This window comes from Carassius gibelio, chromosome B19 (assembly GCF_023724105.1).
Source record: "Carassius gibelio isolate Cgi1373 ecotype wild population from Czech Republic chromosome B19, carGib1.2-hapl.c, whole genome shotgun sequence".
NCBI lineage: Eukaryota > Metazoa > Chordata > Actinopteri > Cypriniformes > Cyprinidae > Carassius > Carassius gibelio.
Window position 1 is genome coordinate 11875148 of NC_068414.1, and position 13943 is coordinate 11889090.

At 39.1% G+C, this 13943-nt stretch overlaps 2 protein-coding genes across 3 annotated transcripts; one reads left to right on the forward strand and one right to left on the reverse strand.

Annotated features, from left to right (window-relative positions):
- Positions 1-783: 783 nt before the first annotated feature.
- Positions 784-3361, forward strand: nr0b2b (nuclear receptor subfamily 0, group B, member 2b). Its single transcript, XM_052584658.1, has 2 exons — positions 784-1331; positions 3042-3361. The coding sequence occupies exons 1-2, from the start codon at positions 842-844 to the stop codon at positions 3245-3247; spliced, it is 696 nt and encodes a 231-aa protein (XP_052440618.1). The 5' UTR covers positions 784-841; the 3' UTR covers positions 3248-3361.
- Positions 3362-5876: 2515 nt separating this feature from the next.
- LOC127979295 (keratinocyte differentiation factor 1-like) lies at positions 5877-13310 on the reverse strand. Of its 2 annotated transcripts, none has more exons than XM_052584653.1 (4): positions 13173-13310; positions 10637-11572; positions 9010-9078; positions 5877-6743 (listed from the first exon to the last, which is right to left on the reverse strand). In XM_052584653.1, the coding sequence occupies exons 2-4, from the start codon at positions 11493-11495 to the stop codon at positions 6664-6666; spliced, it is 1008 nt and encodes a 335-aa protein (XP_052440613.1). In that variant the 5' UTR covers positions 11496-11572; positions 13173-13310; the 3' UTR covers positions 5877-6663. The 2 variants fall into 2 exon arrangements, with proteins under 2 accessions (XP_052440613.1, XP_052440614.1); XM_052584654.1 differs by having other exon boundaries at positions 12961-13188.
- Positions 13311-13943: the final 633 nt, after the last annotated feature.

Genomic DNA, 13943 nt, shown 5'->3' on the forward strand with positions numbered 1-13943 from the left:
GTGTGTGTGTGTGTGTGAAGAGTTAATTTGCAAAAACAAATTTTAAAAATCCTGTTTTTTTCATTGTTCGTTCGAATTAATCTCATTCAATCTGCAGTTGGGTTATTTTGATTAGGTTAAAAAATAACAAAAAAATGCAGCTAACTAACACAATAAAACACCACACACACACACATGTCCAATTGATATTGTGTCTTTTTTTCTGTTTATTCTGACATTATTTGCTTGAATATAGATTTGATGTCCCCTTATTCATCATGTCTGCTTCTGAACACAAATGTTGATTAATATGATAATAATTTGAGGTGAATGACCGAGAGCTCAACCTGTGAGCAAGATAACAAATCACTGGGTCTGTTATCTCAGACTCTCAGAAGGCTTTAGCGACTCGTATAATACACGCTGAAATACAAATGAAGGATACCGACATCACTCTTCAAACAGTAGAATATAGCCACTGCATCCGCTACTAATGAATAACAAACAGTGATATAAACCTCCAAGAAAAAGACACACAGAACACTTTTATCTGTTTAGATTACTGTATATTAACATACTTAACTTTTGGCCCAAACTCAAGCCCGAAGCCAAGATAAAACGACTCTATTAGTCCTTGGGGACTCGGTACAGACTGAGTTAATGACAGCCGAGCGTGATAAATGTCATTAACCCCTGCTTTCCCCATGCTGACCATGATTCAGCTCGTGAACCTTACCGTCTCCACGTGGAGGAAACCTTTTCCTTCAAAGGTAACGGTCTGGTCCGGCTCAGAGAGGTCAAGGCTGAAGATTAGTCACATATTACATGAGCTGCTATACATAAGCCTGGGCGCACTGTCCCAATGACAACAGCTTCACACCAGAGGAAGATGAGACATCCTCGAGGGCTTCTCTTCAACATCCTGAACCGTGAATGTGACGGTTACCCAGACACACGCGGCTGTCACTGTCAGTGTCTGGTGTGCTTGAGAAACCCAGAGACCACCTGCCGCGTGGCCTTCGGGGTCCTGATGAGAACCATTCACTTCATGAAGAGCTTACCCTCCTTCCGAAAACTGGCGCTCGGGGACCGGCTCGTGCTTGTTGAGAAGCGCTGGGTGGCGCTCTTCCTCCTGGGTCTCGCTCAGGAGCACGTCACTTTCGAGGTGAGGGTGGTCCCTGCGGCCAGCATCCTTAGAAACATACTGATGAGCGGACGGCAGAAACCAGACGAGCGCCGGCCCACCCTGGGAGGAGTGCACAGGCTCAAGACGTTCCTCAACACCGTCTGGAGTCTGGATCTGAGTCTCGGAGAGTATGCTGGACTCAAAAGTGCAGTGCTGTTCAGTCCAGGTGAGTTTGAGAAGAAAATGAATGCATGAACATGGCATAAAGTGTGCTTAATTGTATTGAATGTGCACATGTTGTGTGCTTCAAATCTTTAAAAAAAAAATAAAGTAATAAAGTAAATGTCCAGTTAAGTGTACTAAAAGAGAGTTCACTTTCATGGCTAATGTTACCTAATACACTTAAATACACTTAAAAAAAAGTGCACTTCATAATATTGTTGAATGGAAAGTTTTACCTTCAAATACATTTAAAATCACATTAATAATAATTTTGTTGCATTCATTTTAAATAAGTACACCTATGACTAACATACAAAAAGGAGTTACTTCATTATAATTTTAACGGTATGCTATTCAATATGGTGTCAATTTATGTAATGTATATTTATATATGTTATACTCTGTATTATATATATATGCATGCATTTGTAAACATAATTCATCAAATAGATAACTGATAATAACAAATAGAGCCATCAGCATTTAGCTATTCATCTTTTATAATGTTAGTTAATGAAAATACAGTTGTTCAATGCACATTCATAGTAGTCCGTGTCATGTCACTGAGGGAATGTGGTGCTATAATCCTCCCCGTCTGCAGACATAATGTTTATTTTTAAACTTGCAGGTGAAGGTTCAGATGATAAATACTGTGCTTTCTCGTTTAGCTGCACTGGTGTGTAACTGTGGCCCTCTAGAGGTTAAAAATACACTGGATCAATCTCGCGGAAGAACACTGTTTTGGTCGTGCACTCGTGCTTCGGTTCTGCTGCGGATGAACACGGTTCGAGGAACCGATGAACAAACACGCGGATAAATCTTACCACAGCGGATGGGCAAATTATTTATGATTTTCGTTTGTTTCTACAACCGTGATTCCCTGGAGGTTTACCCTTACAAAAAATAACCATGGTTTTATTATAGTAAAACTGTAGTAACCTATGGTTTTTTGGCGTGTTGACTACCGTTTGTATAACCACAGATTTACTTCAAATACCATGGTTAAACTATGGTTAATATAGCAAAACCATGGTTAATTTGTGGTTACCATGGTTTAACTATAGGAACTATGGTTTTATGGTTTTATTTGTAGTAAAACCATGGTTAATTTTCACAAGGGTACTGTTGTGATTCATCCATGGATGGCCTTTTTCAGTTTCAGCTTAAACGCTGCCCACAGCTTGAACTACTTCTCTGTTTATGAAGTGACGATAGCAATCCGTTTTGCACCTCACATTAATAATATCCTATTATTTTGCTCTTATATATAAAAACAGTTAGTATAGCTTTAATATGCATTGACCTGATCGTATTCACATAAAACATATAAACACAGTTATATTAAAATATTTTTCTACTTTTTTTGTCATGTAAATACTATACATTTATACTCAAGAGACTTAGTTATATATTTTCACTGTATATCAATTTCATCCCTTGCATATAATTTAAGTTGATAGCACACATTTCAAGCAAAACGTTTCACAAAAGAAGTTAATTACATTTGAAATGATACAACAATAGATCCACCACTCAGTTTACAGTGCCCATGTTCATAATGTGAGGAACTACACCTTTGGTTACTCTGCTGTATATATAATCTGTTATATAAACCAGTCGTGTGCAGTGCGGTTCCTGTATTCTGTTTTCTTCTGGTTGTGTGATGTTTGAGATGTGGAAGAGATGGTGGTGACAAGCTGTTGTGTTGTGTCAGATGCTGCTGGACCGAGGAGCTCAGAAGAGATGGCAGGACTGTTACAGACGTGTCCCACAGATCAGCGCTCACTCAACCACCTGCTCTTCACGGCCAGCGCTCTACAGACGGAGGCCCAAAGCCTGGTGACAGAGCTGTTCTTCAGACCCATCGCTGGCCAGATGGATCTCCATAAACTCCTGCATGAGATTATTGTCAAACAGTGAACAGTTAGCATTTTTTAACTTTCACTTCCATCATTTCAGAGTCAATATGTTTTTTAAAAGCCAGCCGATTTTTTGTTTGTTTTTTGTAGATTTTAAATAAAGTTGTGAAGACTCCGTGATGGTGATGTTGAAGTCATGTGACCACGGTGTAGTTCCTTTGTAGCCTACATTTAGCTTTTTACTGAATAAAGCCATTTTTTTCTGTTTTCTTTGCACACAAAAGTATTCTCGCAGCTTGATAAAATTACGGTTGAACCACTGATGTCTCATGAACTATTTTAATGATCTCTTGCTACGCTCCTGAGCCTTGATCGTGGTAGTTCCCTTGCAGTCTACAGAAGGTCAAAGCTCTCGGATTTCCTCAGAAATATCCTAATTTGTGTTCTGAGGGTGAAATGAAGGTCTTACAGGTTTGGAAGGACATGAGGATGAGTAATTAATGACAGAACTATCCCTTTAATGCAGTTGTATGCAGGATTTCTGTGTTCATTTCTGAATATTATCTCATATTATCACAAAATCTGTATTGGTCTCAGAGCTTATTTTCTGCAATAGTCCGAAAGGCAATGGAAAAATCGGAGCGGTTACATATTTAAAACATGTTTAAAACAATTCACTAGATGTTAACTGATGTACTGGAGTGGTGTGGATTATTGTGATGTTTTTATCAGCTGTTTAGACTCTTATTCTGACGGCACCCATCCACTGCAGAGGATCCACTGGTGAACAAGTGATGCAATGCTACTTTTCTTTCTCCAAATCTGATGAGGAATCATTTTTGATGCCCTTAGGGTGAGGACAGTTTCGGCTAAACTGTCCATTTTTGTGTGAACTGTTCCTTTAAAAGATCTCTGAGCTCGTCTCTGTTGAGCGCCGATATGAAGGCAGTGTTGTTATTCCCTGTTCTGTGACAAGAGCTCGTCAAACCTGTTGTGTTTGTTTGCTGTTGCTGTCAGAGCTCTGTTTTTATATGAGCAGACATAAAATCATGACTCCAGGCTTATAGTACTGCACAAACACACCTTAATTCAACTAATAAAACGTCCTTATACCTCTTATATTATTCATAGTACACAACTGTCCCCAGCTACATCTACAAATACACCCAGAAAGCATCACATGTCTCAGTATCTCCCCTCAGGTACGACAAGCTTGGGTTTCGATGCTACCTAAACCACGTGGAGTAGATGAATCATACACCTGATGATTCATAGAGACATCCTGGACGTAGAAAGGTTTGACAAACACACAAATTACCCTGCAAAACCCCCAGAGGAGGCTTCAATAAAGAAGGGTGGATTGTTGTTAAACTGATACAGCAGCGACAGTAAGCCAATGCTTAATCACATCTAGTCTTATTTGATACTGAACAAATGACATGAAGGAATCAGACTGATTCATAAATGATTGACTGACACAGAACACGATTGCATTACAACCACACAACTGTGGTCTACTGTGGTCTACAGAGACAGATCTGTAAGCCACTGACTGCACAGGTTGTGTGAGGTCGTGTTGCTGTGGTTTATGGGCCGGTGTATCTAGGCTAAGAGTCAAGAAGTGAATGGGTTGTGGTTAAAAGCGCTGTAAACACTGCTCTGCTCTGTGTAGGATAGACTTAATGATTAGTGCACATATCAAGAGACAGTGTGGCTATATACATGCCAAAAACATGAGGTACACACTTAAAATATAAAGGCTCCAAAGGGGGTTTTCACAGCGATGCAATAGAAGAAGCTTTCAGTTCTAAAAAGAATCATTACTTTTATTGTGTAGAACATTTGAAGAATCCTAATATCTTTTTTCGACTCTAAACGCAATGGAGATGTATGTTCCTTGGGAAGCAACCATCAGTGCCAATACAGGAGCTTTATTTTTAAGAGTGTTGTCTGAAACTAGTCATAACTGCATATATCATAACGCCTTTGCAAATAATGCACCAGCTGTCTGTGCGTTTCTTTATAAATTCATAGATAAAGACTTCGTAAATCACAAAGGGGGACGATGTGTTAAAACAGCTCTTCTGACATCCTGAGCGATAGTTTAAATATCAATAAATCATTATTAAACCTAGTGCAAATAACTCCTCCAAAACCATTTTTCCCATAAAAGCCTGCAGGACTACTAATCCATTTGATCGCAGGCATTGTGTTTCATAAGTGTTGTCCAAACATGAGACTTTCACTGAATTTAACCTTAAGACAGAAACTTAAAAGTCTATGAATCCTAAAGTGTCGAAGGCGATAGAAAGGATCAGTTTCAAGTGTTTGCTGAACCACATATTCCTCTGTCCTTTCTCCTTAAGCAAATATCACTTTCTGCTCAACGATTTCCTGGTAGTCTCTGGAGGTTTTATGGTTTCGATATATATACGAAGCCCGCTGTATTTACACACTGAGTGTGACATTGTGTGCTATGAATCATCATTTAAACAGTTGTGTTCTGGCACCGTGTCCTGCCTCACCTGTGCCGCAGGATGCATGATGGGAAAAATGTCTTTATGTGCATGCTTCAGATGCAACTGATTGAACACTGTGCATTTACTCTGCTGACGTCTTCACTGAAAGCACATGCACAACTTCAGTTTTTATCAGGTTTCTGAGAAAAACCATGCACACTGTGTAACATCTACGTGCAGCAAAGATTTTATTATTAAGCAAACAAAGCAGTCTTACATAAGATATTTTTTTTTACTCTTGCACCATTAAAATACATGAAAATAAAGCATTAATTAGATGCTATCCTAGATTTTGCATATGGCAAGTGCATGAGTTGTTTCTATGGACGTTTAAATAAGCATCCAGGCCCATTTAAAACTCTTTAACATTCATTCTGGCTCAACAAACTTCACTCGAGTGCCAACATTTGACCAATACATTCTTCATCTTAGCAGTAAAGGAACAGTTCACTATTTAAAAGTCAAAAATGTACAAAGGAAAAACTTTCTTCCATTTTCTGAACAATATTCTTGCCAATCTTTGAGGATAAAATCATTAAAAAGTAGTCTATATGACTCATTTGCTACATTACAAGTCTTCAAAAGCCACTGTGTTTTTAATAAAATGACAGAAGTTTCGTTTTTGGATGAAAAATCTCTTGAAAAGGCAGAAATGCATGGAAAGTTAAATCATTATGAAAGCATCAGGCCTATTATGGCCATACAGACTGCTTCTCATTCTTCATTCTCTGCGAGTCACTTGTGTCTTCTGGACAGCGACGCTGAGGTACTTCACACATCCCTCTCAGGAAAATATGAAATAGATACATAAACACACCTATCATTTGAGATATGCTAAAACATCTACCCATCAAATCACAATTTTTAGGGGTACACTTCAAAATCGGCCGCTGACTCCAAGCCAGGGGACATCTTCTTCAGGAGCACTCATCTGTGTGGAAATGAAGACGGGACACGCTCACGCTCGTACGCTGCTGGGGAGCAGAGGAGCGTCCGATGTGATCCGCACACCGGTCTCCTGGAAGCCCGGAGAGAACGCTGCAGGGAGAGCAAACGGAGATGAAAGACTCGAGTTAATGAAGGAGTTCAATCGTGAGAAACCCGAACCGAGCTCATTCTGAAGTCCTAGACTTCTGAGCTCACAGATCAAATTACATTTGTACAAAACTAACTGAAGTCCAGTTATGGAAACATAATGTAGAGAGAAAACTGCTCCTGTTCCTGCTGCTCTGCGTATGGTTTATTCATGAATCATAAATCCTTCACAATGTAATGCGGTTCTGTTAGAGGTAGTTCTGAACTACACTTCCCTTGTGAACGGAAACAAGAAGTGCAAGTAATTGTTCTCGATGTGCACCTGTAGTGCACGTAAAATCATAAAAAAATATATTTTCAAAACGCTGGACTTGCAGGTAAAACACAATCTGAACAGAAATAAAAGCCCAGTTAACGGACTTAGACACTTCCATGACTTTGTTGACACAAGTATGCTTTTAAAATGTGCACTTTGTAAATTAAACGCCAAAAGTTCTACTTTTATTGTGCTTTAAAGTACATCTATTTTGATGCATTGACTAACATACTAAAGCACATGAGAAGTACTTGATTATTTTAACTGTATCGTGTTATTCAATATTACAATATTAATATTATTAAGTGCAACTGCATCATTACAACATGTTAAAGGCTTGTCAGTGCATTCAACAGTACATTTTAACCATGTTTCAAAGACAACTGAATTATGGAAATACATATAAAGATAAGTCAAAGGTCGAATGATTGACCTTGAATTGCACTGAATATACATTAGTATTTTTTATTTATTTGTACGTAACAGTTAAGTGTCAGAAAATATTATATTGGTTCACTCGAGTTTAATCTGGTACAGTACATTATTTCTGTTTTTAAAGTGTATTTGTTTTTCACATGGGTTGAGCTGAACAGAAAACGCACAGCCTTCGAATAAGCTCTCAACTCACTGCATTTGAATCTCATTTCACAGGTGAAGAGGATATTTACATCTCATTCTCAGAAACACAGCAGGAAAAAACAGCCAGCTTGTTTTTAGAGGAGACTGTGAATGTGTGATTATGTGTCTGACCAAAAACAGAGAGAGAGAGAGACAGAAAGACACTTAAATATTTTAACATGATAAAACAGTACATGAAACTACAGAAAGCAAGTAACAAATCTGTGCTCTCAGAACGCCGTACTGAACGTTGTCATACTCTTAACTTCACGTTCCCACAAATGCTTCTATAATGGCACAAAATCCAGCGGTTGCTTGCCAACACTGCAGAGCATGAAAACAACATCAAGCAAACAGAGGGGAGGGGTAAAGCAGCGCTGATGAGGAAAAGAGAGACATTCAAATTCAGAGGAGTGTAAGCGATCAGATGGCTGCCAGACAGGGGAGCATTGTTTGTGGCAAACCCACACACCCCTCGCATTCTTCCAGAGCCACTCAACAGCCTTTAATACACGCAGGGAGCCGCTAACTACACTAGCTAGAGGACTACGCTTCGTTTAGGAAAAACAGACCGCGGGTGAATCTCATGAAAGTCCCGGTCATATTTCACCCCAAAATCAAACAAACAGAAAAATAAAAAGATATTTTGCAGGGTAAAAAAAGAAAAGAAAAAAGCAACAGTTTTAGAACCGTTGTGATTCTTTATTTTTTTTTTGCACTGCAATATTACTTTTATTTTATAAGGATCATTAAATCTTATTCCCATTACTGTAATGTGAAATTATTGTTAAATACATATAAATATTGTAATATACACTAAAGTTGGGGCTCTATACGATTTATAAATGCTTTTGAAACAAGACCCTTTTGCATTAATCCGATCAAGAATACAGTAAACCGTAATGGTGCTAAATTTAATATTAAAATAACATAACATTTAAATGTAAAGTCATTTATTTCTGTGATGTGCAGCTGTATTTTCAGCATCACTCCTCCTCGTCTTCAGTGTCACGTGATCTTCAGAAATCACTCTAATCTCAGATTTTTTCAAGATTATTTGATGAATAGAAAGTTCAGAACATTGTAAAAAAAATCTAGACCTTTTATGACATTATAAATGTGCAACCTTTGTGTATGAACTGATGTGTATTATTGAAAAACAAATATTCAAACTGCATTCATACATCATGGGAATTTTAATATAGTCATGAAAATAGCTTTGGGGTGAAATGCATCCTATGCATGCTTTCGTATTGCCATAATCAATCACAGTTTTGTTATTTTAAGTAAAACCAATGTTTGAAAAGATCTCATAAAAGCAAATACTGTACTTACACTGGCTACTGTTGTTGCGTAACTTCCTGGCTTCAATGTCATCTGACCTCTCCATTGAAATCTGCAACTCTAGAGACAGAACAAAACGGTTTATTTACTCATCCAGATGTCACTGTATGCAACACATGGCAAGCAGTGATTTCCAGGTGCACTCCGGATACTAATAAAGCCAAAGTTACTGACTCAATCTTACTTTCTAAATATATCTGCCAACAAGAACATGACAGCATCTGAAACCATTCACTTTTAAAAGATATATATAAAAAAGCCTTTTGTGTTCCACTAAAGTTGGGAAAGAAACGTGTCTGAATGATGCCCACAGTTTAATGTTTGCAAAAGGCCAAAAGTGTCTGTTTCACTCTAGCTTTAAGGCCTTTTATGCCCTTCTCATGTCGATAGAATGAATTTGTATGAGTGAGGTTGTACGAATTTGTACGAAGTAGCAAGGAATTAGTAGGTTTCACAAACCAAACGTGCAAAACATTTATCAAACACTTCATCTGGATCATATTTATCATGAAGATCAATGCAGAGATAAAGCAGATCGCTTCCTTCAGCACCCCGAAGCTTGTCCAGTCCTTCTGCACTTCCTGGATCCACATTTCACTCGGTAACAATAGGCAGTTTTCATTTATATGCGGTTAGTGTTGATGATCGCATCATTTTTTACATGCAATGCGACCCCTCGTTTCTACGGCTTCCTCGTCTGTGTTTTTGATCGACTGATTCTAGACTCATTCAGGAGTTCTGCTCAAGAGTTAATTATCATTTGTATAGCAGTAAGTCTCAAGAGTTATGTCAGCAGATGAAATGTATTTTATGTATATTACTTTTGTTACTAGGGCTGCAATGATAAATCAACGCAAAACAGATTCGGAGATCTTCTGAATGCATTACGATTCTCTCCAGAATCGATTCGGAGCTTATTTTTTAACATCAGACGCCACTCTAATCTAGTTTCTAAACCACACAGATGTTGAAGAGCGCTTCTGTGTTTGTCCGAGTCAGGTAATTTCACAGTGAGCGTGATTTCACCAAGTGCGACGTGTTCCTGGATCAACATTCCAATCAACCAATCAGAATTGAGGTATACGTTTACAGGAAATGTCAATTTTAGCCTTACAACCAGCTACGTGCTTCTACATCATTGTTATTAAATTGCCATTTCCCTCTGATTTCAGGGATAAGTTACGGGTAGGGTTAGGTTTAGGGGTAGGGAAAGTGTTGGGTCTCTATTTTTGAAGAATAATGTTGATCCAGGGACATGTTGATCCTCACTTGGCCAAATCCCATTGACCTGATTTCACCTCAGCTCAAAGTGCTTTTACAAGGCAAGGTTCATGTAAACACAGCCCACTGTGAACACCCTTCACTTCAACCTTTGCAAACTCTATAAATGACTATTTTAGGTTGAGGTGTTTGTAAGGATTTGGAAACGAGTGGAGTATGGTGGCTGCTTCTGAAGGATCTGCTGTTCAAAACTAAACTGAGAAATGACTCAAGAAAGAATCGCAATGCATTCATCAAATCTCAGTCATTTTTTCGATTCGCGATGCATCGATTTATCTTCCCAGCTCTATATTTTTTTTACTAGTGTAGATAGACACAGAACGTGTTTTCCACTCACTTCCATCGCCGGTGGAGTTGAAGCTGCTCTTCTGGCTGTTCCTCTTGCTGTTCCAGGTGTCATTGCCGCTGTCCCGCTGCAGCTCCTGGGGCCGGACCGCCGGCTTCTTCTTACTCTTGCGTGTGCTGATGCGAATGATCTCTCGCACCAGCCGGCACTCGGCCTCCTGCTCCTGCATGTTGTGCTCCTCCACGATGTCCGAGATCAGCTGACTGATCTCCCGGGAACGCCGCAGGAACATGGAGTCCGTGGTGCACTTGGCCAGCTCGTTGATCTCGAACTCGGAGAAGACCTCCATGAGCTTCCGGGTGATGAGTTTGTCCACGTCTTCCATCCCGCTGCCGTAGATCAACTCATCCTCCGGTAAGCTACTGAAGTAACTCGGACTGTCCATCTCGAATTTGGAAGTGGAGAACGACACGTGATCGTCATCTTCTTCAAAGACGGACGGGTCCACTTTGACGCCACCAATGCGGATGTCGGAATAGAAGCCGTTCTCCGTCTGTGGAGGACTGGACTGGGTCTCCACCGGCACTTTGGGAGCGGAGCTTTCGCTCGAAACGAGACAAGGCAAGCGCCGGCACACGCGGTACAGTCCACAAGTCAAAACACTGCAGAAGAGCCTCCTGCAGCTCCTCACAGAAGCACACGGTCCGCACACACACGTCCCCGAGACGGGCTCCTCTTTGACCGGGAGAAAGCTTACGGTCTCTGGTCCGGTCGTATTTCCATTGGCATCCTTGTTGACTTTGTGTCTCACTCCGAAGTGCTGGATCTCAGTCTCGACGGGGTCGACAGAGCGCTCTCGGTATGGCCCTTCCCCATTTGGACCACTGGTCCAGGACGGGGTGCTCTCCATAGGGACAACACTCGGCCCAGACCCTCCTCTGGTGGCTGTTTCTACTGTTCCCTGACGCTGGACTCAGGCCTCAGGGTCTGTTAAAGAGAAACAGACATAATAGGAGAAAACTGGGAGGAGACGAAGGATTTTCCTTTCACTTGCAAACAGCCTCGTAACAAAACTGCAGCGAGTTGTCCCAAATTTCCCTAGGAGATGCAAACCAACCAGTTTAAGAGCTGTTTTGTGTTTGCTTTCTTGCCTCATTGTTAATATGATAGTGAAAGTAAAACTTTCACCTCAATAAAAGTGTGTGTCGACTAAAGCCTTATGGAAATTAAATTACTTATGTACAGTAAAGGACTATACATTTTAAAATACAATACATTTAGGCCTAGTTAACCTTTTATCCAAAGTGACTTACAAATGAGGACGACGGAAGCAATCAAGTCAACAAAACAGTGCTATACAAGCGTCATGACAAGACTCAGTTAGCCTAATGCAATACACATACCAAGGTTTTGTTTAATTGTACAATAATAATAAAAATAAAAAAACTGATAGAATAGATAAAGAATAGAACAAGATAGTGTTAGGCCTTTTTTATTGTTTGCTTTTTTTAGGCTAATTGTATAATAAATAAAAAAATCATAATAAATAGAATACAAAAAGAAATGAGAAGCTAGTGTTTGTTTCTTTTTAAAGAAAACAAGCACTTAATAAATGAATAAAGTGCGAGTCCAGTCAAAATGCCATCCTGTTACACTTGTAACATAATCACTGCATTATATACATATAAAGTATATCCTGGCACTACTGCTGCCGGTGTTTACTATAAATATAATATGTATATAAAGTGTACCATTTTACTATTTTAAGCAGACTTGTTTCAAATTTAATGGTGACGTTTAGAGGACAATATAATTCTGGGAATCTCCACACAACACTCTGAACAGTAAAAACCTGTCACTATAACATTTATATTAATATTTTCATAATCTAACTATATGTAAATAACAGCTTGTATTAATAGATTGTATATCAGAGAGACGTATTTTTTATTATTATTATTATTATTATTATTATTTACACTTACGCAATTTGAGAAAAAAAAACATCGTCAAGGAAATAGTTTTGCATTTCGAAATACGGAGTATGTTTTTCAACACTTCTAGAGCCATTTTAAAAGCAGATTAAACTAGGTTTGATGACGTCCAATAAACATTTTAGACATATGTATTTTAAACCCGCTTCTGACTATTTACAAACTCGGAAAAGTTAACATACAGAAAACATACAGCAGTTTGCCGCAAAAAAAAATAAATAAAAAAAAATCCTGGGAAATCACGGACATGCGGCTTTTAGAAACAGACCAACTATTGAACTAGTTTACCACAGCGGAAAACATTTTACATAGGCCAGACAATGATAAAGAACAACGTTAATAAAGAAAAAACGAAGTTTGTTATTGCTGGACTTTACTCACACCATATGGGGGAAATGTCGCAGTCTGACGAGTTTCTGCCGGAAGTCCGGAGAGCACAAAAAGGTCGATCGACCTGGATTTGACTATTAGTCCACAAATATTCGGCCGGTGCTCAATAAACTACATTTAAATTGAACTACAAAGAGCAAACAGTGACGGGAATTGATCAGACCTGCACGCTCGTATGAACGCACACAGGTAAGTACACCTACCTGACTCAACAGGTACATCCGATCAGGGCATGGACACTGGTGACGTCACGCGCAGACAGCGATCCAACCACATTTCACTGACGGTCAGTCGCTTCATCTGACGTTTGCAGCCGAGGCCATACGTAAATGAAAAATAAATGAGTGAAAAATTAACTTTTCCCGAGTATTCTAGTTCATCTACATTTTAATATGATGCATGGACAGTGAACGTAGTCAAGTAGTGGCGAGATATTCGTCCAACAGATGGCGTCATTGTTCCTCAGATACCAGGAAGGTTTCTAACAGTGAATTAATTTCATCCATGTGTCACACAATGCAGATTAAAAGAGGCACACATGTTGAGTTACACATGCAACTAGGTCAGCTTATTATCCAAAGTCTGTCTTACTGGATTTAAAGATGCTGGTTAATATGGACGAACATGTGGACAATCATATTTCTTGATCAAAATCCCAGTCTTGGTGAGGCATCAGTGTAAACACAGTCGGTTTGCATCCATCTGAATCTTAATGTTTAATGGAAGAAATAAACTTGCATGTTACGTTCACACACAAAAAACTGCTGCTGTTTATTACACACTAGTGATTCAACATCAATAAACATCAATACTGGTGTTAATATTTCTGTGGTACTGAAACTGGTATTGAGAATTTGGTTTCAAATGCCACTAACTGAAATAGTGACAGCTCCAACTTGAAGTCATGTGACAGTGCAGCACTCAACTAAAACACTTGAAATGTTCATTGCATTATAAAAAAATGTTAAATGGTG